The following is a 27,503-nucleotide window of genomic DNA, read 5'->3' as shown; positions in this document are numbered from 1 at the left end:
TATCACTCCGCCGTGCAGGCCCGCAAGACAGCACGGCAACAGAAATCAATAAGACAGTTCATCACCACGCCGTGCAGGTGCGCAGGATAGCAACGGCTAATGAAAACTTCATCGGCTGTTTCCAACAGAGAACCAGTAGGCTATTATTAGTGAGGAAAAAGATGTACGAGTGTAGCTCATATTCACTAATACTGATTGAACTTTCCTAGGCCATGGAAATCACAAATTGGAATTCTTAAAGGTGGTGTCACCCTTTAATATCTCATCTTGTGGACTGAAATGGCAGCTCTGACTTTTATCTTCCTGTTGCCACAATGATTTGTAGTATCGGACCTCAATTGATGCTCAGAGTGAACATATTCAGAGTTGGCTGAACTGTTCTGGAACTGAAAAGTCTTGAGTTGTCTATCTCAGACCTCAGGGTTAGACTCATTTATTTGTTCATTTATTTTCCGTAACCGTGTATCCTCTTGAGGGTAGCGGGGGGCTGGAGCCTATCCCAGGTGACACTGGGCAAGAGGCAGGGTACACCGTGGACAGGTAGCCAGGCTATTGCAGGCCTGACATATAGAGACAAACAACCATTCACACTCACATTCACACCTACGGGCAATTTTAGAGTCACCAATTATCCTAACCTGCATGTCTTTGGACTGTGGAGGGAAGCCGGAGTACCCGGAGAAAACTCACGCTGACATGGGGAGATAATGCAAACTCTGCATGGGTTAAACTCAGAGTTTGTTAAAACTGCTCTCTGAAACAGGCCCCAGGTTTAACTTGATCTGACTAGTGTGGCTGGGGGACACTCAGTACGTTTACATGACATAAGAGAAATTAAATTTATAGTTTTATTCCGACTAAAACCAGACTATTGAAATACATGTAAACATGTTAGACCAACTGAAATTGAATCTCTCAAAGTTGGACTAACACAACCAGATAATGCAAATGGGAGCTAAATTCTTCTTCTTCTTCTTCTTTCGGCTGTCCCCTTTAGGGGTCGCCACAGTGAATCATCTGCATCCATCTAACCCTATCCTCTGCATCCTCTTCTCTCACACCAACTGACTTCATGTCCTCTTTCACTACATCCATAAATCTCCTCTTTGGTCTTCCTCTAGGCCTCTTGCCTGGCAGTTCCAGCCTCAGCATCCTTCTATCGATATATTCACTATCCCTCCTCTGAACATGTCCAAACCATCTCAGTCTGAGCTCTCTGACTTTATCTCCAAAATATCTAACATGAGCTGTCCCTCTGATGTACTCATTCCTGATCCATCTATCCTCGTCACTCCCAAAGAGAACCTCAACATCTTCATCTCTGCTACCTCCAGCTCTGCCTCCTGTCTTTTCCTCACTGCCACTGTCTCTAGACCAAACAACATCGCTGGTCTCACCACCGTCTTGTACACCTTTCCTTTTAATATTGCTGGTACTCTTCTATCACACATCATACCTGACACTTTTCTCCACCCGTTCCAACCTGCTTGCACACGTTAAGTGGGAGCTAAATTGTTTGGTATGTGATGTAATAGGTAAACCCGAAAAAAGGTCCAATAATAACAAGCTGAAAGGGAGCATGTCGCTACCTATTCTAGTGCAGTCAAACATACTTCGGTCAATGAATCAAGTCCCTTCCCATGCTTGTACACTGGGACAAGGACAGTAGTCCAGTTAAATAGCCTAGTTGAGCTACAACTGTTGCTCCATTTAACTGTGCATGTAAACACACTGAGTATTTTCCTCTAGAAAGGCATGCATTACTAATGCACCACTGATTTTCAGAGTACTGACTGAAAAGATAGAGGCCAATAGTTGTTTAGGTCACATGTGTCACCACCTTTGTGTAACAGAAATAGCAGAGCTCTTTTCTTTAGTTGGGGCATGTTGCCAGAGGTGAATGTTCAGGTAAAATGTAATTAATACAGGAAACAAATCTACTGAATGTACAATTACAACTTCATGAGATTTAAGTGTGTTGACTAAACTTCGTTAGATAAAGAGTGTACCTGTGTATTTGTTGGGTGCTGGGGGCCTGCTGATGTTCCACTCCACAGACCCCCTGCTGTGCAGGGAGCCAATGATCTGCTGAGCCAGCTGAGAGGACGGATCTGAGCTAGGCAGCTGGCTCTGAGCATCCAGATGTTGGTGATTGTAGGGGTAATGGAGGGTCAGGTTGTAAGTGGGGCCGCAAGTCACCTGGCCTGCTTCGGGGCTCAGACTGGAGCTCCTTTCCCTGCATGTGGTCAGGGGGTATGGGGATCTCTCCTTCCACGGCCCCCTTTGTGGGGAGCAGCTCAAGCATCCTGGTTGGAGAAGGCCAGCGGCCTGCTGTTATGCATAAACAAACACACAACAGCATAGAGAGGGTTACTGAAAACACAGAAATATATATGTGTTTGTAGCACTTAGCTTAATCCTCAAGATCTGAACGACATTCTTACGATGATATTATTTTCCTTAAGATTGGCAACACAATATTTTTTTATCATAACTGTGAAAAAAATCACCTTTTGTCTACCAAGTGGAGGTCCCACCTCAGGATAGGGAGCTGTTCTGAGTTTGGTCCTCATCTTGACTGCTTTGGTTCTGAGTTGTTTGCGGTGGTCCTGAGAGGAAGAAGGACTGAGACCGGGTTTAGTAGCTCGACTCTGGTCTTCAGACAACTGCATCTCCTTGCACTCGATGTCACTGTGCATAAACAGACAGGCACTGTGTATCTTTGCACTGGTTTAACTGGAGGTTTTACAAGGAGTATAACATGGGAAAGGCGCCTACTCACGTGAGGACGTAGTTCACACTGACAATACAGTGAGGTCTGGAGGAGCGGCTGTTATGGACAATGGTGGCGTAGCTCTGCACCCACACCCAGCCTCCATGTTTTGATAACATACGATAGTACTTAGTGGTTACCTGCCCCTTCACCAATACTAGAGGGAACACAAAGATCAGGATCAAAGAGACAGAATCACACAGTGAGGGCATCTTTTTATAATCAGCACTGTGCATTAGTCATTCAAAGAAATAGAAGAAACCTTTCTCAGTTAACAGTAACTTAATGCCTGTGTTACACTGGAATCTGTAACCCATCAGATTCTGTGACCCAGTACCAGACTCACTTTAAAAAGCATTGAGTTTTGTGAGTTGTTAAGTGGTTAGGTTTGGGTTAGGGGTTATGGAATCTGACAGGTCAGAATTCAATGCAACACCTGCAACAACCGTTTTTTGTTTTGTTTGTTTTTCTGGCTACTTGGGGGCAGCAGAAACAAGCTGTGAGCATGACATTAACATATGATTATTATTTTGGTTTATTTGGTGAACTTCTTAGCAAACAGTTTAGTAGTTGTGGTAGTTGCCCAGTTGTTACTGAGTAGCATTATCATCAATTTTGTTTCTGGTCATCTGGCTAGCATTTATTCAATTTTAGCTCTTATTTTGTTTCTACTGACTGCTCCAGAAAATAACACGAGAGAGATGACAGTAAATTAAGACAGTATAGATTTGGATCAAAAAGCTAAACAGTGAGCCCCATTGTTTTATTGAATATTGACTATAGTCACTTTAGTAGACCACAATGCGATGCAGACAAGATTCACTGTTTTAAGTATAAAATATTGCAGTCATTGACATGTAACATAGTGAAGGAACCATCTTTTACTGAGTTTACACTGTAGAATTTTAGACCTGACTTTCCACTTGCCGACAGCTGTTGGAGACAAAGGCCCCAGATCAGAGCCAAATTGGCTATCACTTCTGTGAGCAACGATCTGTGTGTGTGAATCTTCAAAGGAACAATCTGAGAGATGTGCCGATGCATTGCAGACAACTGAGATAATTTACCAGGTCAAATATCTGGACCTGTCTGCAAGTCTAAATCCTGCAGTGTGAAATTTGTTGTGACTGGCAATTTCAGCAGCGACCACCTAAACCAGTGAAAGTGCAAGATACAAAGTGAAAGAAATATTGGAGAAGTTGCAACGCCTCCAGCAGGACATTGCCAAGCAGAACAGACAATCCTTGTATCCCATGTCTCTTCAACCATTCTCCCTCCATATTCTTTTCTTGTTCTTCTTTGGTTTTTAGCTGCAAATCAGCACACAAAGCTTGGATCGCTAGCTTCTTGGGGACATCCAATTTTGGAGGAAAGAACTCTTCTCTTGTGTGGTCTTGAATCCTCTCCTGTATCACTTGTTGTGTGTATTAAACCAGAGAAACTGGTCAGGAATTCTCCCTAGTGAAATGTCTTGTCAGGTGTGACCCCCTGTCACCGATCACTCATATAATATGCAAATCACAACAAATTCAAGGTACCCCATTATAGAGAGACAGTTGTGTAATGTGATCAGTACAGCAATCTGACAACTTTGAAAGTCATATAATGTGTCAATGCCATAAGCTATTTTTGCACCATTTTTTACCTACAAAACTTACTTTCCTTTTCCAGATCTCTGTGTTTGGGCATCTTGCAAATTTACTTTGTCTGACATGACTTCAGCCAGTCCCTAGCATTCATACTGTTGCCTGCCCTGTTTTCCCTGCAATAAACTATCTCTCTTGTTATTTCATATCTAGCCATTTCCTTATGCCCTGCAGGAGCCTTTTTACCACCATTCCCATCACTTAGCCATTCTTGCCCACCTTCTCACCTGTTCCCCATTTCCTACATCAGTCTTGCAGTATATACAAATACCAGCTCATTCCCTCTGTCTTCACCAGCCTTTGTCCTGTCTGTCTGATTCTACCTGCTTGACACACTGCCTGCTCCAGGGATTGTTGAGTCTCACCCTATCCCCTTTCTGTATAAGTTTGCCGGTTTGACAACCTACCTGGTTTTGACCTTTGCCTATTTTTTGTTGAGGTAAAATTATCTTAGCCTATGAGTTGTGCTGTTGGGTTTAAGCTTGCTCTGAGCCATTGCAGTACAATCTGGCCAAAAAGAACCCAGAACTGTCAACACAGGTGAGGGCTATCCACTGCTGAGAGCAGCAACTGACCTCACAAGGAATTAGAGATATCTGCTTGCCACAAGCAGGTTGTTGAATTCATCTGTGAGAAAGATTCGGTGACAGCACAGGCCCTGTTGGTAATTCCTCCATCCGAACTTTGTAAGTATTTGATTATGCTACCTCGGGAAGAGCAGCAGTTATAGGTATGTTCAGCCTGCTTCAAGAAGGGGGAAAGGGTGGCTGAATACTCAACTGAATTCAAAACCATTGCTGGTGAAATAGGTGATATTCTCTTTCTCTCTATGATGTCATCTACAGTGGTCTCTCCAATATAATGATGAACTGGCGGCCTGTGATCTTCCCTCAGATCTGGACGTTCTGATTACCCTCGCCATCCACATTGATAGTTGTCTCGAGGAATGAAGGACAAAAGAGCTCTTTCTGTCAGCCCCTGAGGTCCTCTATGCTTCGTACCGGATAGGTAGGAAGCACTCCTACCTATTCGGCTTCACTCCTGCCTTGATTTGACAACTGAGGTCACAGATTAAGAGCTCACAGTTAAGACCAGATGTCTCTCTCACACTCATCTCTTCTGCCTTTGAACTGCTGCAAGGGGCTACCATATTTTCCAAGTTTGACCTCAGAAAAGCATATCACCTCATGTGTGTCAGGGAGGAGTGTGAATGAAAGACTGCATTTATCACATCCAGTGGACATTATGAGTACCTGGTCATACCTTTTGGTCGAACAAAAGCCGATGCCGTTTTCAAGGCTTTTCTGAATGACGTCCTCGGAGACCAGTGTAATTCCTGTGTTTGTCTTTCTCTATGATATTCTCATGTTATTTAAGTCCAAGCAGAAGCATGCACAGCATGTGAGGTGCATTCTCCAGAAGCTTGTGGAGAGGCAAAGAAATGGGAACATTCTTGAAGTTGTTATTCCTGGGGTTTGTTGTCAAAGCAGGGAGCATCCAGAGGAATCCTGCTAAGGTCAAGGTCTCGAAATGGCCCATCCCCTACTTTTACAAGGAACTGCAGTATTTCTTGGGCTTCATTAACTTTTACTGGTGGTTTCTCAGGAAGTACAGCTCAGTGGCGGCTCCTCCCATGGCTCTAATCAACTTCTCACTCTCATTTCCCCAGTGGACCAACAGTGTTAGATGTGCAGCCCTCTTTCGCCAGTTTCAGTCTCAAAAATTCTCTTGTACGACATGAGGAGATTCTCCTCTCCACCTACTTTGTTGATGCCATCAACTGAGTAATAGAGGACAAGGTAAAACAAGCTCAGTCTGGGTTTCTAGCTCCCAGAGCCTGTTCCTGTTTACGCCTGCTAGCCTCTGCTCCCAGGTTCTGCAGTGGAATCATTCCTCTCAACTGGCCTGCCATTCTGGTGTCCAACCCACCCTGGCTCTCCAGTGTCAATGTTTCTGGTGGGCCTCTATGGAGCACAACACCAGGGAGTTTGGTGCTGCTTGTCTGATCTGCTCTCAGCTTAAAAAGCCCCACCTGTCTACTGCAACTGCTTCCAGTTTCCATCTCTGTGACTTTGTCACATTCCCTGCACCTGATGATAACCCTATCATTCTCACTGTTGTTGACTAGTTTACCAAGTCTGCCAAGTTCCTTTCCTTGCCTAAATTACCTGAAGCCAGGGAAAAAGCTGAACTTACATTAAATCATGTCTTTAACCTACATGGTGTCCTCTGGGACATTGGCTCTGACTGGGGATTGCAATACACATTTTGGTTTTTGAAAAAGTAGGCTCCTGGAACCCCTTTTTCTGGGTTTCTAGGCAACTGCTTTTGGTAGAGTATGCCCATAACACTTGGCCCAGCTACCCAGCTGCTATCAGACACTCCCCCTTCCAGTGCCCACAGGATTATCAGCGTCCCCTCTTTCCTGATCAGGAATGTGAGGCGAGCATCCCCGCAGTCCAGGCTTCTATTCATTGCTATCATTGCAACTGAATGCAGGCCCTTTCCACTGTTCTTCGTACCTTTGACTGTTACCAGAAGATTGCTGCGGCAGAACATCTGGTTATCCTTGCAGGACTTACTCACTCAGAGTGAAGTCCAGGAAGTTGGCTCCATGGTTCATAGGTTCATTCCTCACCTCCAGGGTCATCAACCCAGTTGCAGTCTATCTCCATCTTCCTCACCCCATGAGGATCCACTCGACCTTCCACATGTCCCCGTTCAAGCCAGGCCAGAAGAGCTTGCTTCATTCATTCATCCCTTTTTCCACCATATCCATCACCTGACCCTGCCCCCTCACCTGTTCCCTATTTCCCTCCTCAGTCTTGTATTACATATACCAGCCCATTTTGACCCTGTCTTTGCCAGAGTTAGCATCTGCCCCAGCTTTCCAGCCTTTGTTCTGCCTGCCAAATCCACATGGTTAATACTACATGGACTGCACTTGTATAGTGCCTTTCTAGTCTTCTGACCTCTCAAAGTGCTTTTACATTACTTGTCACAGTCCCCTGCTCTGGTGGCCAAGACTATCATACAAGGTCAATCAATCAATCAATTTTATTTATAAAGCCCAATATCACAAATCACAATTTGCCTCACAGGGCTTTACAGCATACAACATCCCTCTGTCCTTTGGACCCTCCACCTGACACCTGCTACTCAGTTAAACATTCACACAAACTTCGCACAGCCATCGGTATATATACTCTTACCTGAGGATACTTCGACATGCAGACTGGAGGAGCCGGGGATCGAACTGCTTTTTTTTTTATTAGTGGATGACCTGCCCTACCTCTGAGCCACAATTGCCCCTTTCTGGATAAGTTTGCCTGTTCTGACTTAGGTCAGCTGCTGGCATAAACACTCCATGTGGTTGTTTAGGGCCACAACTGCAAGGGGGTCACATGATTATTGTAACTTTTTTTGCTGCTCGCTCCACACACTTTGTACGGTGTAACATTGGGTCTAGGCGGAAACACCGTGATGTGCTGCCTGCTTTTTTTAGTGCCATGTTAACCAACTGTGCTGTTCACACAGGATAGCGAAAGTTTTGGTATTTGCTCTTTTATCTCTGTCATCTGCGAGCAAATCTGGCAGGAAAACACACTAATAATCTACTGTCAATTATGTAAAGGATATATTACATATGATATAAATGATCTGATTCTGATAAATAATCATTTATGCATCCCATGCTTGCCAACCTATTTCTGCCCCTCTCCCTGCTTTTCTCCTGGAGTTTTAATTCCCCCAATTTTTATTCCCCATATGATAAAAATGCAAAATCTGCCCATTCACTAAGTCTTGTGTCACTGCTGTTGGTGATTTGTGTGTTTTTTTTAAAAAATAACTTACTTATTCCATTAGTTGTGTCTAAACAGAGTGAGAGAGATGAGCATTCACACACATGCACATTCACACACAAGAAGACAGACAGACAAAATATTAGCTATATGGGTGATTAGAAAACAGCCAAGGAACAGAATCTCTTGTTTTAACTCTATTCATTCTAAACTGTTTCGACATAACTTGTTTTTGTTATAAGGAAACTAAACATGATACTGATATCTACTATTACAGATATTACAATACTCCCCTGTGTCTGACTAAGGATTTCAAGGACTCACATAAATGGTGAGCATAGCGTAGATGGAAAACGTCACAGGCATGAATGTGGTGGTAGAGAGTCTTCTCTATCAGGTCCTGAGGCTCATAGCCTGTCAGCTCTGCCACCCTGGCTCCAGAACACAAGAGAGAGGGCACAAGCTAACAGTCAGAGGGGTTGACATCAGTGTGGTCAAGTGCATCATAGTTTAGTTAACAATCTAGTGGTACACATATTTTAAAACAGCTAACTATTAGCTATTGTACACATAATTCTATATTCTTATAACATTTTATAATCTTATCTTCTTATCTAATCTTATCTTCTGCATGTATTGTACCAAGAGTGTATTTGTAATTACAATTTTTTTTTTCTTTTGATCATTTGTGATCATATTTATGATTTTATAGCGATCAAGATGGCTTTCATCTTTCTATCCACCTGTTCAGTCAAGCATCTCTCCTACCTTGTGTCCAAGAAAATGAGTTTTAAGTCCAGGCTGGCCCGGAACATGAACATGTTGCTGTGGAGTTTGATCTCGGTGATACCACTGGGGGGCAAGGAGTGACCAACTGCTACCAAGCCTACAGTCTGATAACTGGATTCATACAGCACCATGTCCACCATGTACTGACGCACTTTCAGGTAGCCGCTGCAGTGGATGACCTGGGAACCCACAACATGACACTAATGTCATCACATGTAGACACATTCAAAGGAATTGTAAGAGACAAAAAGTTGAAAAGGTTTAAACTACAGCTGACAAATTATTAATTTTTTTTTAATCCCAATTATTCGCTAAATTTCAGCATGTTTGTGTTGCTCTGCAGTTACACCTTCTAAACACTGATTGGCAGTGGGGGTTTCTGTGAAGTGCTGTCAAGTCTGACTATCTTGAAACACATCTAAAACATACATTCAACATGGCTTAATAGAGACACTTTCAAACAAAGTACACAAATTGGCTTTATTATAACTTGGAGGATTCACAGAACAAAGTACTTGACACATTTTCCCCCAAAATACAACATGCTAACGTTATTAGCACAAGCCTATTGCATTTTGCATTGTATTAAACTGGCATATTTAGCCAGGGCTGTAGTTAACTTCTTTGATTGAGTTTCATCCACAGGTCTGTGGCAATTCGCTCACTCCAAAATAGTGCTTTGCCAATGTAGTTGCCCACTGACATCAATCTGATTAGTAACACCTGTGTGCTCAGTTTATGGGTGGTATACTCAAAGTACTATGTTGATATTGTAATTTCGTTTGACACAAGGTGCATATTACTTTTGACTTGTCAGCTGAGCCGCCTGGGAGTTTTTTTTAACATTAAAGGAGTCATTCAAGAATGCAGGGGTGTCTGATTCTCCCTCACTGCTGCAGCAGGAAGCGCGGAGCCACTGCTGCAGCTTTACTACAATTAAGGGTGCATTGAGTAGAGAAGACAAAATAGAAGCGATTAAAAAACATAAAGCACCTTGTCCAAACCCTATGACTTTAACTCAGACAGCCCCAGTTTGAACACAAGATTCTGGTATTTTCCTGACAAACAGCACTTAGTTTGCAGACTGGGAATTGATCTGTAGTTGCTCTGTGGTCTCTATACTACTGTGTGACTGCTACTGCTTTATGATTATGATTATTATTGTTATGATGATGATGATGATGATGATGATGATTATTATTATTATTGTACAATCATCACAGTCTCATTTACCAAACTCAGGTATTTGAACTTTTGTCACCCAAATGCCCATTAAACACAGTTTCTGCTGTAGTGTAGTTTTGCTGTCCATGCTGGCAGCATCACAGCACACTTAACCTGACCTTCCAACCAAAACTAGTCATCTCTTTGCAACAGGTCCAAGGTTTATTTTGTAGTTGTTTTTCCTGTCATAATATGAAAAGCAGAAAGACATTTACATTCCCCTTTCTTCATGATTGTGTGCTCATCAGATACGTCAGCATCTTTTTAAAGGGTGTATAAGATAATGGGCCATGCTTAGGCTAGGACAGCTGTGCAGCTACTGTTTTTTTGTGTTGGACAGCAAAAGCCCCTGATGGGGAGCTGAGCCTATGTATGTAATTACCAGCTGGGAGTATGACTTATCCCTAACAGCCCTAATCTTTGGTATATGCAACTAACAAAATGCATCACGCTTGTGCTGGTAATGACCATGAGGGGCTGTATTCAATGAGTAGACAAAGATCTAACAGTTTTTATTAAGGGGCAACTGAATATTCCCGAATGTCCAAAATTTGATGCCATGACCAATACACAGTTACATGTTTATGCATCACTTTATTGGACCTCTAAGTTACCATAAATTAAGTCATTGTGTGTGTTGGAGTAAATGATAAACCAGCAGCTGCACCTACCTTATATCCCCCACATGTAAGTCCTGCATTTCGTTTAGCAAGAACACACTTCATCCTCAAGAAGAAGGAGCGCTCTATTTCATACTCTGCCACACAAACACACATTACGGAGACATTACTTGCATGTTATAGTATACTCTGGTTTTAAAATACAATATCCCAGTGCTGTTGTTACCAGTGACACTTCTTACACCTGGGATTATCTAAAATTTGGCCATTTTTTTCAGACCAGTATAATCAAATGTGCACCTTAGTGGTAACCTGTAGTAAGACAGCCTGACAGAGACACCTGGATTACCTCTGCTTATCCTGCTGCCAACACAAACCTAAACTAAGTTATTAGCTCAAACACTGTATTCAGTGCAGCACAGCACAGTCTGTCATCTGGAATACAGCCTAAAAAGGGGAGTCAACGATTCTGGTAAAAGACTGTTAAAATATTTGAACTTAACACCCAAACAAATACAAACAAACAGATTTATCGTTCCTCTTGCTCCCACTGTCTTTCTCTATATACATCCACGTCCCCTGTTGCTGATTGGCTAGAATAGTGTTGTTTGGCCCAGTCTAAGCCACTTTATTTGTTTCCCATTTACAGAGCGAGGGCTATGTAGGAATTAGACCTGACTACAATTGGAATATGTAGGATTTTTTTTCAGTGCACACAGAATGGATAGCTACTAGACTGTGAGGAGATATTTGCTGATTTGACCAATGTTGGTTTAGAATCACTGACTGCACCTTTAATGCTATAAAAGCTATATGACTGATGTAGATATGTAGATAAAACCTGGTCTCACTCCAAAGTTGTTGAAAACCGGCGCTTGGTCAGTGACTTCTGGCGTCAGACACCAACAAAAAAAGCTATCCTTTCCAGTCGGCATGGCACATGGCCTGCCACGGCGTCAGGGGGAAACGCAGCCGGACAACAACAAAAATCAAGGCGGCGAGAGTCCAAGTGGGGCGGGGCGGGAGGCGTGGTGGATGGTCCAACAACAACCGACTTTCACCCAGTAGGGCGGTGTTTGCTTCCCGTGTGATTGCAAAGCCAAACCCTGTGCTTTTGTCCTAAACCCAATCACATGCATTTGTTGCCTAAACTCAATCATGTGCATGCTTGGCTAAACGTAATCACATGCGTTTGCTGTTGAAGGGAAAAAAAACATAAATTCACAGTGTTGTGCTGATGTAGTTTGTTTATTTTGAAAGAGACTGTCTGCAAACTGTACATTTCCTGTGAAAACGAAGTGTATTTTGAAAACAGACAGTGTATGTAACAGATTGAAATTGACATGACGTCCCGGAATGCCAACAACCAACGCACCCAGGGTACCTTACGCGTCATATCTCAATGTGGAAAGTCCATGACCAAATGTCGATGTGTGACAAGGGCGGAGTGAGAATATATTGGATTGTACATTGTGTATTTCAGGACCTTAACATCTGTGCCCTTAAAACTAATTTAGCAGACACTTCTATCTAAAGCAATGTACAAATGAGATAAAATACAAGCCGCAAACACACATGTAAGGCTGCACAGTCCACATTATAATTAAAGACCATTATCTGTCTACTAATCCTAGTGGGGTCTAATCTAATGGGGTAGGCTAGCGATTCTCAGTGTCACATTGAGACATATATATATATATATATATATATATATATATATATATGTATATACACACATAGTGATAATAGCTGACCAACAGACTTAACATAATCTCTCCTGAGAAACCGTTAACTAACATGTTTTCATAAGAAATAACTATGATGACCAAACTACACTAAATACACATATTATAGTTTGGTTTGCATTAGCCAGGAAACATGGGAAATTAGACAGACAAAGGTCTGCAAGCCTTTTTCAAATAATGGTTCTTTATGCCATTAAGATAAATATATATATACGATCACATGTGCAAGAGAGCCTGGTAATTTAGAATCCTTAAGTACCTGGAGAGAAGTGATGGTGTGGGGGCTGGCAAAGACCCAGCACTGCTGTCATCTCATCATGGTCTGATGGATGGATGTACTCAAATATACTGTTTCCTGTTAGCTCCACCTGTAGCACACACATTTCCAGCATGTGCTCATGAATTTGTTGACACCAGCTACATCACAACTAACTAACCAAAATATGAGACAAAACATAGACATGTAGACTACTGAATCCAGGCAGTAATGAAAGACTTTTCTTCGATGGGCCTGAGAGCTCAACGTGCTGCACATTAAGAAAAGAGCAAATGAAGAAACATCTTCATAAACAGAAAACATTAGAAAACATTCCCCAACTTGACAACACGCCAAATCATCTTTTACTGAGACATAAAAACGTCAATTTTCATCCTTCTTGTTAGGAGGGGATTTCAACAGTATTCTGGGTGGCTTTATAGACAAACTACCACCTTCTCAACAAAATAGAACAGATTCATACTTAACTGACTTTATAAGAAGATTTAATCTAGTAGATATATGGAGAGAGAAGAACCCTAATAGTAGATTGTATACCTGGAGCAATAAAACTGGCTCTAGGCAATCATGATTAGACTATTGGCTAATATCTGATAGTTTAAACAAAAAATAATGTTGCTCGCATCTGCCCTACGCCTTTAACTGATCATAAAGCTATATGCATATCTGTTAATATCTCTTCTGGTCCTACACTTGGCACTCGTTCGAGCTATTGGAATATTAATTGCTCTATACTACAAAATGAAGAAGATAAAAAAAAGATTAAGGATATGATTTCATTCTACTGCTCTAAAGTGAACAATGAAAACTCTTTTGGGCTTAACTGGGAACTTCTCAAATATGAGGTGGGAAAATATTTAAGAAAGAGTGGTGCTCAAACAATAAAAGCCAGGAAAGCAGAGGAGTTGAAGATTGTCTCAAGTATAACTAACTTATCCAGCAAAGACCCTGATTCCCTAACAGAGGAAGAAAAAGAAGAACTAGCTTACTCACAAATTAAACTTGACGAATTATATCGGCAAAAAGCAAAGGGTGCTTTTATAAGGTCTCGCTCTATGTGGTTAGAAGAGGGGGAACAAAACTCTCATTATTTCTTTAATTTAGAGAAACATCGCTCCACCAACAACAATATTAGCAAATTAAATAGTAATGGAGCTATTACTGAAGATCAGCATAAAATAGCAGACTTTTGCTCAAATTTTTTATAAAGATCTGTATAGCTCTAAATTTAGCCAAACTGCAGCTGATAATTTCTTAAATTCCCTTTCAGTTAAAATAATAAGTGAAGCAGATAGAGAGTCCTGCAACAGGCCCATATCTCCTCAAGAAGTACAGCAAGCTATAAACCAACTCAAAAACAACAAATCTCCAGGGTCTGATGGGCTGACATTTGAATTTTATAAATGTTTTGTTACTGATCTGACTCCTTTTTTACATAAAGTCTTTGTAGAATGTATTAATAATGAATGTCTTCCCACTACGATGACCCAAAGAATTACTGTTTTAATTCCCAAATCAAACAAGGACAAGTTACTTTTAGACAATTGGCATCCGATTTTCCTACTTAATAACGATTATAAAATAATAGCTCTCTTATTGGCTACAAGATTAAGGTCAGTACTGGACTCTATCATAGAAGAAACACAGTCAGGTTTTATGAATAAGAGGCATATAGCAAATAATGTTAGGCTAGTCTTAGACATTTTGGATTATCCAGAGATGGTGGAGGACAGTGGGCTCATGCTGTTTGTAGATTTCTACAAAGCATTTGACACTGTTGAGCATCCATTCATTTTACAGTCAATTCAATTCATTTTCAATTTTATTTATAAAGCCCAATATCACAAATCACAATTTGCCNTATTAATATCTGGAAGTATACATGTGTGACCATAGTCATATGTGTATAATAACAGTAGAAGTATGACTAATGACTAATGATGGCAGCAGCAGCAGGAGGCATCTGGCAGGACCATGGCAGCAGCACAACCACACACGTCACGCTGTCCAGGCACCGCTGCGATATGAGTCCCTTAAGAAAAGCCTCAAAAGTCTATACAACAAAAGTAATAGCTCAATTAAACTAACGGGTGGTATGTCTCCCAGATTTAACGTGTCTAGCCTCTCTAACTCCGCTAGGACGCTGACGTCCTCGCTCCCCCCGTCCTCTGTTAAATGGTATCTCACAGGCGCACTACGTCATCAAACCATGAGATGTTTGGTATTGCCGGATTCAGGAAGCTCTCGTCTTTTCAAAAATGACATCGTTTTTCTTTTATCTCTTATGAATTTTGCACCAGAGCAGCCTAAACACACAAAGTCCAAATTGCGATGAGTGGTGACAAGTCATGTCATGCCATTTTTCGACGGGAAAAGTTAAAGGATTACTCGAGCCGCTGGTGGGGACTTAGATCTTTTATAAAAGGTAAGAGTCTCACTCCTACCACTATTTTTGGCTGAGATATACCGTCTAGAAAGTTGGATCATAACTTTCACGTTTCATATGGCTTTATTTGGTGATATTTTATGGTGTTTCTGTGTCATAAACAACATCAGCTATCATAATCACACCTGATTTCAATAAGGTACAATGTTAGAAGTTGGCTGAGTGTTGTTTTGAAGCAGAGTGACCGCTCCTGTCTTTTGGAGCTCCGCCTGGATCTTTTCATGGAAAAAACACTGTAGAATGGTCATACTTTGAGCAATTTTCTTCAAACTGGAAACAAATGTTCATTGATAGTGTGCCTACAGCCCCACAGTGTCATTTACCTGCTCAGATGAAGCCACAGACAGTTATTCATCCTGAAACACATTTTTTATTTTATTTTAGGTAAAATCTTCAACTTTTTACTGACTTCAGGGGCCCATTACTCTGTCTCTGTATCACCTATAGTGTTTCTGACACGTTCACAAGAAACTTCAGGGATTTTGCTTTCTGGCAAGACCTCATGCATGCATGTAGTCAGAGCAATTCAGAGGCTAAAGTCATTTTAATTTGGGTATGTCATTTTAGGCGTTTTCGTTACAAAACAAGTGGAGTGCAAGAGGCTAGAGGCATTAGACAGACCTCTTCCTACTGGTGGCTCAGCTTTTGGCTGATCACATCAGATCAAGTGAGGTAAATGGCATCAATATTTTAGGCAGATAACTTATTATTACTCATCTGGCGGATGACCCCACACTCTTTCTTAGGGATGAAAATCAAGTCTCTATTGCAATAAATACTATAAATGAGTTTTCCAGGGCCTCTGGCTTAAGTTTGAATCTTAATAAATGTGAAATTATGTCAATTAAGGATTGTTCTAAATCATCTATTTGTAGTATCCCAGTCAAAAATGAAGTTGTTTACTTAGGCATTACAAATACCAAGGACCAACAAAAAAGAACTTCATTAAATTTCAATCCTATTATCCAAAGAACTAAAAAAAAGCTAAATCAGTGGCTATTACGGGATCTCTCTCTTAGAGTTCTACTCACTAAGGCAGACGGAGTATCACGCTTAACATATGCATCTCTATCTCTGTATGTGGACATCAAACTTATTACTAAGATTGACAAGCTGCTTTTCAATTTCTTGTGGAAAAACAGAACTCATCATCTGATGAAATCTGTTCTAATGAATGACTATGAAAATGGTGGACTAAATTTTCTAGATTTCTGCACCTTAAATAATACATTTAAGATTAACTGGCTGAAACTTTAAAAAAAAAAAAAAAAAAATCCTAACTCTATCTGGAATGTCATACCCTTCCATATTCTATCAAAACTGGGTGGGTTAAACTTTTTCTTAGCCTGTAACTACAATATTGACAAAATCCCAATAAAAATATCATCCTTTCACTGCCAGGCCTTCCTTTCATGGTCTCTCATTTTCAAACATAACTTTTCACCCCATAAATATTTTATATGGAACAACAAGGACATACTGTTTAAACACAAATCCCTTTTTATTGAATACTGGTTTAATAATAACATTGTGTATGTAAGACAAATTATTTAACAGGGACGGTCTTCTCTACTCTTATAATGAGTTTCTAGCAGAATACAATGTTCCTGTGTCACCTGGAGACTTTGCAAAAGTCTTTGGAGCAATCCCTTCTGGTATTTGCATGTTATTTAGATCTCAACCAAGAGTGGAAACCCAACAACTATCCCTATTATCCTTGACTGATACTCTAATTGGTAAAAACTGTTTGTCCTGGTAAAACCAATAAATTGATTAGATTCCTGTTTAAAAGGGATGTCATTACAGTTCCATATGCTGTCTCACACTGGAATAAATACATGGAACATATTGACTGGAGAAAGGTCTGGCTCTTACCCAACCCATACCTGTTGACCAACAAAGTTAAAGAAATTTCGTTTAAAATAATTCATAGATGTTATCCATCTAATGATCATATTGTTAAAAGATTTAAAAGAGACATAGATGTGAAATGCACTTTTTTTCTGTAAATATTGAAACTGTTACTCATTTAAAAAGCCTCTGGAGCGATATTTGTAATTTTATTGCTAACAATATTGAAAAAGAATTTAAGCTGTTTTGGAGGGATGCGGCAAAACCCAATGAAACATTTATTATTAATCTCATCATACTTTTGGCAAGATTTCACATTCACAAATGTAAGTTTACACATAGAAAACCTTCTTTTGTTGCTTTCTATAGTGAGGTCAAGCAGTACATCGATTCCATTAAATTTTCCCTTAATCAAAAGGCAATCAAAACCATTAATATTTGTGATCATTTTAATATTTTCTTGTAAACTCTTATCCCCCCTGGCATATGTGATATATGACATATATGTGTAATGTTGAAGATTTGCATTCTGTAAACTTCTTACGTGTTAAATAAAGTTTTGAAAAAAATAAATAAAATAAAATAAAATAAAAACGTCAATTTGATTGAAAACATCAAGTTGACACCACACTAAAACTTTTAATTGACAACAGACTGGAACAAAAATTTGACAACAGGCTAAATCACCGTGACACACTAAAACATCGGATTCACAACGGGCTCAAAGATCAAATTCATGACACACTAAAAAAAATCATCTTGAGGTCAGACTAAAACATCAACTCAACACCACACTAAAAGTTTTAATTGACAACACACTAAAAGATCAAATTAACACCACACTAAAATAATAATTTAACAAAACACTAAAATATCAAACTGATGACACACTAATACATCAACTTGACAACACACTAAAACATAAACTTGATGACCCACTATAACATCGAATAGACAACAGGCTAAAACTTCCAACTGACAACACAATAAAACATCCAATTGACATCCCTCTGAGTTGGTGAAGATGTTCCCTTAATGCTTGCATGTGTCATTAAATTGATGTTTTGTGTGCCATCAAGTTGGTGAAGATTTTTCTTCATTTGGATGAGTTATTTTAATTGGCCACTGTACTATTCCATCTCTGCCACATCCCAAATGTGTTATGTCATATGGTACATGCTCTTATTATACTGTTTTTTATGGTATGAGTGACTTCAAGGAAGAGGGTCTTACCTGGGAAAGGCCAAGGTGGACCGATGCTGTTTCAGAGATGTACATGATTTTGCCATCAGAGGCAACAACAAATACAAAGCCATCCAGAGTCTGGGGGAGCAGTGACAAAGTAGTTACTGTTAAACACAAGTAAGTAATGATAATGAGTTTTTACAGTGTTGTGTGTGAATAGCTTTGCCATTATGATGTAAAAGTGGATGGTGCCAGTATTCTTAAAATTTTCAGCACTGCCTCCTAACAACTTTGTTGTTATGCAGCCATTAGCAATTTAGTAAGTATAGACATTTGTGTTATTTACCCTTGACTTACTTTTATTAAGCCCCTTAGTTTTTTATTTTTATTAAGAAAAACACCTGGGAGTTTATGTGTATGTTTATGTTAAAGAATAAATAAATAAATTGGTGAAAATAGGGTATAAATGAATACTGTAAAAAATCCCAGTAAAAATATATCATTCCAAGTGTGAACACTTAAATAAAAAATCAGTAGCCCATTTGTATTTCTCCCACTTGATCAATGAAATCAATAAATGTTTAATTTATTTATCCTTTTACTTTCTATTGATGAATGAATACTGTGAGTGGTATTTGTAGCAGGAAGACCATGTTTAATCTTAACTGCAGTGAACGCTCTCCTTTCTGTTTTCAGTGCATGGCAACATGATATACAGGGAAAATCTGTATATCAGTACCAAATCTACCTATTTCTTATTAAATATTTTTAGTGAAGATTGGTTAAATTAAAGGCCTTGAGCGTTGACTTAATAAACTAAACTGAAAAATAAGGGCAGTGAACATTTTGCAGATATTTTAATAATTCTAATATATTTTATATTATCATATTATATATTTTACTGATCTCTTGCATCATTCATGACTCAACAGGCTATAGAGAAGGAACATAATTCAGTGCTTATATTGGAATAAATCTGTCATTAAGCTAAACTAATCTAAATTTAAGGGCACACATTGTGTGTGAATTAATTATTTGATGGTACATTAACTATTTTTTAAATGAAATTTAGCATTAAATGTGCAGAAATTTTCAAAAGTTAAGCCTAATACATGCCCTGACTTAATGGTCCTTTTATGCACAGGAATTTCGAGGCCAAGCAGAACTGGAAACTCTTATCCAGTGACTTTCTGTCTTAACTAGACCACATACTGTACCTCTGAGCAGCTGCACATTTTTCAGTAGGCCTATTGTGCTTGACACAAATTGGTTACCACCAATTGATTACCATTCATTTAAAAGTGACAGTACTGAGAAATACATAACAGAAGTCAACATTTAGCTATCATGTCACGCTGGAGAGTACTGGCCCAGTTTAAGCATTTGACTATCATTTTTCTTTGTAGATAATTGTTTCATAGCTGTTATAAATGTCTCTCTTTTTTTAGTGTTTAATAACCATGACTGATACTGTTTGGTGATCAATTCACTTATTTGAGAGAGAGCCAGAGAAACACCATTGTACATCTAAATGTGGCAGCTTTGTCACATGGATGTATGTTTTTACATGTATTTTTAAATGTGTCTTTTATTTCTCAATCACACCGTGATCTGTGGAGAACTGTGTCTTGCTCTCATGTATGCTGAGTGTGAATAGGAGTTACAAATAAACATGATTGTGATACTGAAAGTAAAATAAACAAAGGTGAGTGGAAATGGTTGGAAAAGAGAAAAAGTATGAGCAGAAGAGCTGACAGAAGCAGTACATATAGCCTTTTTAAACTTAAATTTACATGTACTGTGTAATAATAATTTCATCAGCAGTAATAGTTTTTAACAGTCTCGCCAGCATGAGAAAAATAGTACCAGAATGAATATTTAAAGTAGGTTAGCAGAGGGCCACGCTGGTGAAAACAGTCGTGAAAATATTTAAGGTGCAGCTGTGAGTCAAGTGATATGAAAAAAGAAAATGAGTGAGAGCCTGGCGCAACTGTGGCGCATTAAGGCACGGGTGGGGGGGTCAGAAAGAAACTGTGTTTTAGGGGCTTCCGTCTCTTTTAAACACAGAGCTGTCCCCACCATGACGCAATAACAGTTTAGATATCTTATCGAGAGTTTTCCTCAGAGGACGCTCTGTACTGCGCAGGGTCGAGGGGGCTCATAATGGATACAGCTAGTTCCTCGAATATCCTGCCAAGGATTTGTCTGAATTCACCTTTCTGGACATGTTGAACACCCGACCGTCATCATGTGTAATAGTGCGCAGTTTTACAATGTCAATGATCTATAGAAAAACGATCTGCAGCTGGGTAGCTACCACCGCAATGCTATAAGTAGAAGGAAAGTAAAATTCAAAATGTGGCATAAATCGCTCTGTTTTACATTCTGTCTCACTGACATTAATGTCATTATCGGAATAAAACAATAAGAAGAGCAATGGAAAGGAGCGAAACATGTTTCGTGATTTCTAAGACGTTGGGCGTGTTATATCAATTAAAGTGAACAGGTGGCGGCAGACCGCGCAAAGCGCACCCAGGTTGCAGCCAGAGGTGGGTAGAGTAGCCAAATATTGTACTCAAGTAAGAGTACTGATACTTTAGAACAATATTACTCAAGTAAAAGTAAAAAGTAGTCATCCAAATAATTACTTGAGTAAGAGTAAAAGAGTATTTGGTGAAAAAACTACTCAAGTACTGAGTAACTGTTGAGTAACGTCTGATTTATTTGTAAAATAAGAACATGAACGTAATCAATCAATCAAAAATAATATTCTGCAAATTCATGTATTTTAAATGATACCCCTTTAACTAAAACAAAAATAAATTAAATCTTTACAAACATAACATAAATCAAGGCACAAGAAACACAAATATATTCTTATATATACTGTACATATATATATATATATATGTAATTATGTACTCAGAGGTGGGTAGAGTAGCCAAATATTGTACTCAAGTAAGAGTATTGTTGCTTTAAAACAATATAACTCAAGTAAAAGTAAAAAGTATTTTGCATTAAAACTACTCTGAAAAGTACAATTTATCCAAAGAGTTACTCAAGTTAATGTAACTGAGTAAATGTAACTAGTTACTACCCACCTCTGGTTGCAGCATGCAGCTGGATTGGCATCGTCACACGCTCTACCGCGCCTCTCCTCTGAATGACGAGCACGAGTCACCAAGATACTAAACCAGCGCAAGTGAGGAATCAACTTCAGAGCAGCCCAGGAAAGGTAGAGCTGCATTCCTCATAATGCACCGACGCCACAATAGAGCTCACAGTGTACATCCTAACCAGTTGAGTTACCCGCAGCAGATCAATGGTCTCATTTAAAAAACGTAGCGTAGGATCCATATTAGAAATGTATGTACAGACAAAAGCCAAAAATGGCGTAGCTACACCACAAAATATTTGACCATTTCTACAATGAGGCTTCCACCTGACCATCTGCGTCACCAATTTCCCGTCTCCAAAATGTTCGTGAGCATGAGTCAAAGTTTCTCCCATCAAGTCTGCTTTTATAAATCACAACTTTTGCGTGGGAAATGGCGTATGCCACTTTCAGGCCTCGTTTTGTGCATATGCAATGTTTATAAATGAGACCCCAGAACTCTGCAGTATACCTGATTTTAATATGCATTATAGTAGGCTATTTCTCTTTTCCACTGCAGAAACTTGATGTAGCAGAAGGTGTATCCATTGAAGGTTCTGCTTTTGTTTCCATTAAGTAGTTCAACACAATGCCATGGATACATTTTCAGGAAAATTTGTAATATCAGCAGCACTTCTTATATCACGGCCTCCCTGCTGCATATTAATGAAAATACAATGAAAAAGTAATGAAGAGCATGGTACCAAACCTCAAAAGGTTTGTACAGGTTAGGGTTGTAGAAAGCCCTATGTTGGTTCCTGCAGTGAGGGGTGTATGACCTTTTTAGTATGAACAAGCTCTATTTTAATGCTTTAAAAAAAAAAAAAATCAGCATACAATAGAGTAGAAACAGAATACTTTGCAGCTGCTATCATTAAAATCTAGAGAATTTTAAGGGACTTGAACTTGAGTATTTCCTTTTAATGCTACTTTACTTCTAACCCTCTACATCTCAGAGGGAAACATTGTACTTTTTACTCCACTACAGTTATTTGTCTAATTTAGTTGTCTAATTTAGTTGCTATGAAAACTTAGATTATTAATACAAAAATATAATCAACTAATAAATTATGAAGTATAATTTTAGATAAAACTACACAGCAGGATATAAAGCATTTAAAATGAGCTCCACCTTTACCAGCTGCAACACTGAAGTGATTAATGATGCACTCTATCTGTTGCACCTAATCACAACAAAATGTGCTGCTTGAATGACGCAGAGGACCCAAAGCGTTGTTTTAAATTCAACATCATATTATTTTTGAGGGCTTTAATGCATGAACGAAATGAAACATCATAAGATCTGGGGCTTTTAAAAAAATTATTATTAGGCCCATTCTTATTTATTTATTTTTAAAAAAAAATTAGAATTAAATAAGATTTAGATCTGGGGCTATTCATAAAACATTCAGGGCGGATGCCTTGGGTGCCCAGGCCTAACAACACCACTGGTCTGCACAAAAAACAGCACTCCCTGATGAAGCACACACAGAAGCCCAAAGTCACTAATGTGTTGTAACAGGCAAATTTCAAATGTAATTGCGGGCACAATACAATGTGATTTTGTGTAAGGCCAATATTCGGTCCACAAGCTACCTGCTGCTAATTGCTGATCCCCACTCTAATGCTGCAAAGCAAAGCATCGTTTAAAACACAGTAAGCATACAGTGATATAGTTTGGTTTAGAGCAGCAGTTTCAGTCATCAGTCATCCCATAGAATAGTGAAACACTACAGTAGTCTGGAAGAGCAAACTGCAGGGTGAGAATGAGTGTAGTGTTTCCTGTGTTTCCTGTACTGACTTGTAAAAGGTGGGAACCCAGTTCTTTGGCCATGCTGTCCAGAGGACTGAACCTTGTTGACTGACCCCATCCATCACCCAGACCTACAGAGAGAGAGACAGACATGGTAAGACAGTCAGGGAGACGATGCCTGACACTCCATCTATCATCAAAAAGAAAAATAGTCAGAGAGGTAAAGACACAGTCACTGGGCTTTCACACCAAACATGCAAGTTTGACACTGTGCAGCTCGAGGGCATTATTTCCAGTAGAGAGAGCATCTGTTTGAGCACTGCTATCATTTTCCACAAAGCCACCCCAGTAAGATTCTGGCATTGACAATGGTAAGAAACTATAACAACATTTTTGTGCATCTTTGACCTTCCAGAGTTATGTAGTTCTGCTCTCTGATACAACCAAGACCTGGAAAGAAATATTAAAAAGAAAGAAAAAGAAAAGAAAAATAAATATACCAAAGAGGATGAGGCTGGGAATGTTATAATCATCTACATATATTGAAATTCATTTATCAAATTTTCACAATAAAAATCAAATAATAAACAAATAAACAACAATTATTCCCAGGCCACAGACATTACGCACGCACACACACACACACACACACACACAAATTATTTGATTCTTGGATTCTTTGATACTAAGAGCAGTGCGCTTTAGTTGTTTGTTGGAGCACTGGTAAGAAGGTGGTGTAGCCTTATCCTATTTGTGCAGAATCAGTCATAAAGCAAGCAGTTTAGAGAGGGACACAACTGCAGCTTGGTTAGCTGTGTTTTTTAAGTCCTCAGGGACAACCCCAAATATGTGCTGTCAGAGCACATGGTATTTTAGTTTAACTCAACTTTATCCAGTTTCTGGTCTATGTCATAAACCACACCTTGCTGCTCAGAGAGTACATTTAAATGTGCACCACTGTCACTTTTATAATTCATTAGGGATATGATGTGAAACATAAAAAATGACTGATATCCCTTATCCAAGTTCCTGTGTCTCTGAATCCTCCACAAAGGACAGTGTGTCATTTCTGTACTAATTTGTGGGTTTTGTTAGCACCTGTCATAAAGACTTGAACACGTTTTATGATGCCAATAGTATTTATTCTAAATCTATTTACAGTATAAACACCAAGCCTACAATAGGCCTGTATTCAAATTAATAAAGCCATGGGTATGTTAGAGACAAATAGCAGAGAAAAAAAACCCTTCCTTTTTTGGTTTCCTGTAATGTTTTGTACAATTATTCTATCGTACTTTGTATAGACAAGAATTTTAGGATGTAGATGCTTACAAATCTTATCATTTTTTTCTTGTCCTCAGTTTATTAACTACATGACTCTAGTTGAGGGCACACCCATGCACATACACACTCAGTATCCCACTTATAATCATATGTGTGATGATCATATACAGGATGTTTGAATAGAATGTAAACAGGTTAATCTAGTTATGTCTCTAAGTCTTGCACAGCAGCGTGAGCAAATAAACTGCAAAGCAGGCCACTGTTTCAATCAGTGATATATATGACAGCAAGACAGTAAGTAGTCTGTCTGCAGACTCTCCGCAGCAGAGAAATATGAGGCAGTAACTTATTCAGATAGGAATATTCTGGTATATTTCAACCTACTGTATTTCCCATAAATGTGGCCACTGTGGTCATGCTAACTTTGTACTCTTTACCTCTGATTCTGGGCAACAAGTCCTTGCAAAAGCAAGGGGATGTCACCTTTCTTGTGACTCTGACTGATGTTTGTCATTGTAGTGGCTCTGCTCTCTTCTACCTTGCCTGGGGTCTCATTTATAAAACAGTGTGTAGGATCCATACTAAAAATGTATGTATGGACAAAAGCAAAAAATGGCGTGTGCCAAAAAAAAAATTCAATAATTTCTACAATTAGGCCTCCACCTTACCATCTGCATCTCCAATTTTCCATCTCCAAAATGTTCGTGAGCATGGATCAAAGTTTCTCTCATCAAGACTGTATTTATAGATCACAACTTTTATGAGGTAGGTCGCGTATGCCTCATTCAGCCTTGGTTTTGTGCGTAATCAGTTTATCAAGAAGACCCCTGGTTCCCTGTTCTACTAGCCTCTCCAGGGGCTGAGGGCTGACAGGTAAAGCTACAATTGCTGTTTTCATATGTCAGCATGTACTGGATATATTGGCACCAAATGTGTTACGACATTCTGTTCTGTACGACATCTATTGCACGTCTGTCCGTCCTGGAAGAGGGATCCCTCCTCAGTTGCTCTTCCTGAGGTTTCTACCGTTTTTTTTCCCCGTTAAAGGGGTTTTTTTGGGGAGTTTTTCCTTATCCGCTGCGAGGGTCATAAGGACAGAGGGATGTCGTATGCTGTAAAGCCCTGTGAGGCAAATTGTGATTTGTGATATTGGGCTTTATAAATAAAATTGATTGATTGATTGATTTTACAAGCATTCTTGGTTCCCAGAGGATGTATCCTTTTAACTTTGGTGATCCCTGACTAGGGCCATCATGAGGTGCGTGTGTGGTTTTAGCATGCCATGATATTTGGTTTACACATTCATGTCCCCTAAGGAATTCTATTAATGTTGGTGAACCCTTCACTTTTAATCTTGTGCCATCATCAGGTCAAAACATCCCTTTGTCTAATACATTGGTTTATGAAATAAAATACCTACAAAATGACATTCTCGTCAGCCTCAGTGATGCAGTGAGTTTACTGCTATTGAAGAAATATTAGCGATGTAACATGCTAAACTAAGGCAGTTAACACTGTAAATATTATACCAGGTTAACATGAGCATGTTAGCAGTCATTGTGAACATGTTTACCAGCTGACTGACGTCTGCATTTAGTTTAAAACACAGCTGTACTGTTCAGCCCACAGGGCTGCTTGAATGACTGGACACTCTCAGTCTTATTCTACACACGACTTTCTATCCAACTCCACTTTTTTTGGGTTGGGAGTAGAGATGTCTGAACCTGGACAACTGAGACCAAAACTATCTGCATGAAATACAAGTAGAGGGAAGTAAGAATTCATGCTTTAATTTTTTGTTGTTGCGTAGTTTTGTTGAATTGACCACCTTATTAACCCACACTAACACTACACTGTTTGGGCTTGCTGACAGAGAGGCCTCCAACAAAACACCCAAACATGCAAGCAAGCTAATCTTTTTGCTTTGTCCAAGTCAGTGACACTAGACTAGACTAGACTAGACTTCCTTTTATTGTCATTGCACAAAAAAACACAGCAGTGAGATTTTGGCAACGAAATGTCGTTGCTTGGCTTCCGGATTACAACAGAGATGAAATTATGGGGCAGTTTAAAAAAAGGCCTACTGCCTACTGCTGGTGTGAAAAAAGATCAGGCAGATTGGAGATGATCAGCTCTTTCATGGCAACTTAGAATTACAAATGATGCCATTTTTACTGTTTAGACAGCAGGGACACTCTTATGTTCATTACATCCAACCCTATTACCATACAGAACATTGCTAGTGGACTGTTCTGCAACATTCCCAATTATGTTCAATGGCATTTGAATTGTTTTACAATATCTGTGTATGATATCTATGGTACAGTTAAGGTAAAGGAAAGACCATGGTTGTCAAGTGTCGTGTCAGTGCAAGCTTTCCCACACTTGAAAGGGAAGGGCCTCACACTCTTTGAAACCAGACACTGGACTTCACTCAGTGCACTTAGTTTTCTTTTATTGCATGATGAGCACAGGTGAAAAACCTTTGATAAAACAAAAAACACCCAAAATTAGAATGGATTATAACAGCACACAAAGGCACAGCACTGCTAAATATCACATATAAACTATAGACACACCCGCCACTTTAACTTTCACAAATGTCAGCAAAAAGGATTTTAGCAGTAGCTTCAAATGAAATGACATTAAATTTAGACTCACTAATTATTCCTATTTTAGATTTTTAACTAAATTAAATGTCTTAAATTACATGTTTTAACAGGTTTTACAGCACACAGTTTAACAGTTTTTTACAGCACACAGTTTAACAATTTTTTACAGCACACAGTTTTTTACAGTTCACAGTTTAACAGATTTTTTACAATTCACAGTTTACTGATATTTCACACTTTTACTCAAAGGCTTGTACCTGATTTCTGTCTGCTTACCAAATAATTAACTAATAATCTATTTTAATATATCCTTTTAACTGAAATATTTTAATAGTGCATTT

At 39.3% G+C, this 27,503-nt stretch overlaps 1 protein-coding gene across 2 annotated transcripts in view; it reads right to left on the bottom strand.

Moving 5' to 3' along the window:
* sim2 (SIM bHLH transcription factor 2) overlaps positions 1–27,503 on the bottom strand; it is a 54,187-nt gene that overhangs the window by 11,457 nt on the left and 15,227 nt on the right. Inside the window, exons 2-10 of one of the 2 annotated variants that reach the window (XM_050035608.1) lie at positions 23,315–23,397; positions 18,408–18,497; positions 12,860–12,968; positions 10,907–10,992; positions 8,991–9,190; positions 8,547–8,653; positions 2,783–2,930; positions 2,511–2,691; positions 2,010–2,331 (exon numbers count right to left, since the gene is read on the bottom strand). In XM_050035608.1, coding sequence (XP_049891565.1) covers positions 2,010–2,331; positions 2,511–2,691; positions 2,783–2,930; positions 8,547–8,653; positions 8,991–9,190; positions 10,907–10,992; positions 12,860–12,968; positions 18,408–18,497; positions 23,315–23,397 — 1,326 coding nt within the window. The remainder of the gene's footprint in view (positions 1–2,009; positions 2,332–2,510; positions 2,692–2,782; positions 2,931–8,546; positions 8,654–8,990; positions 9,191–10,906; positions 10,993–12,859; positions 12,969–18,407; positions 18,498–23,314; positions 23,398–27,503) is intronic. The other variant, XM_050035613.1, reaches the window with a different exon arrangement.

Source organism: Epinephelus moara, chromosome 3 (assembly GCF_006386435.1).
Source record: "Epinephelus moara isolate mb chromosome 3, YSFRI_EMoa_1.0, whole genome shotgun sequence".
Lineage (NCBI taxonomy): Eukaryota > Metazoa > Chordata > Actinopteri > Perciformes > Serranidae > Epinephelus > Epinephelus moara.
Note: the sequence above shows the minus strand (reverse complement) of the source record. Positions and strands in the feature narration are given on the sequence as shown.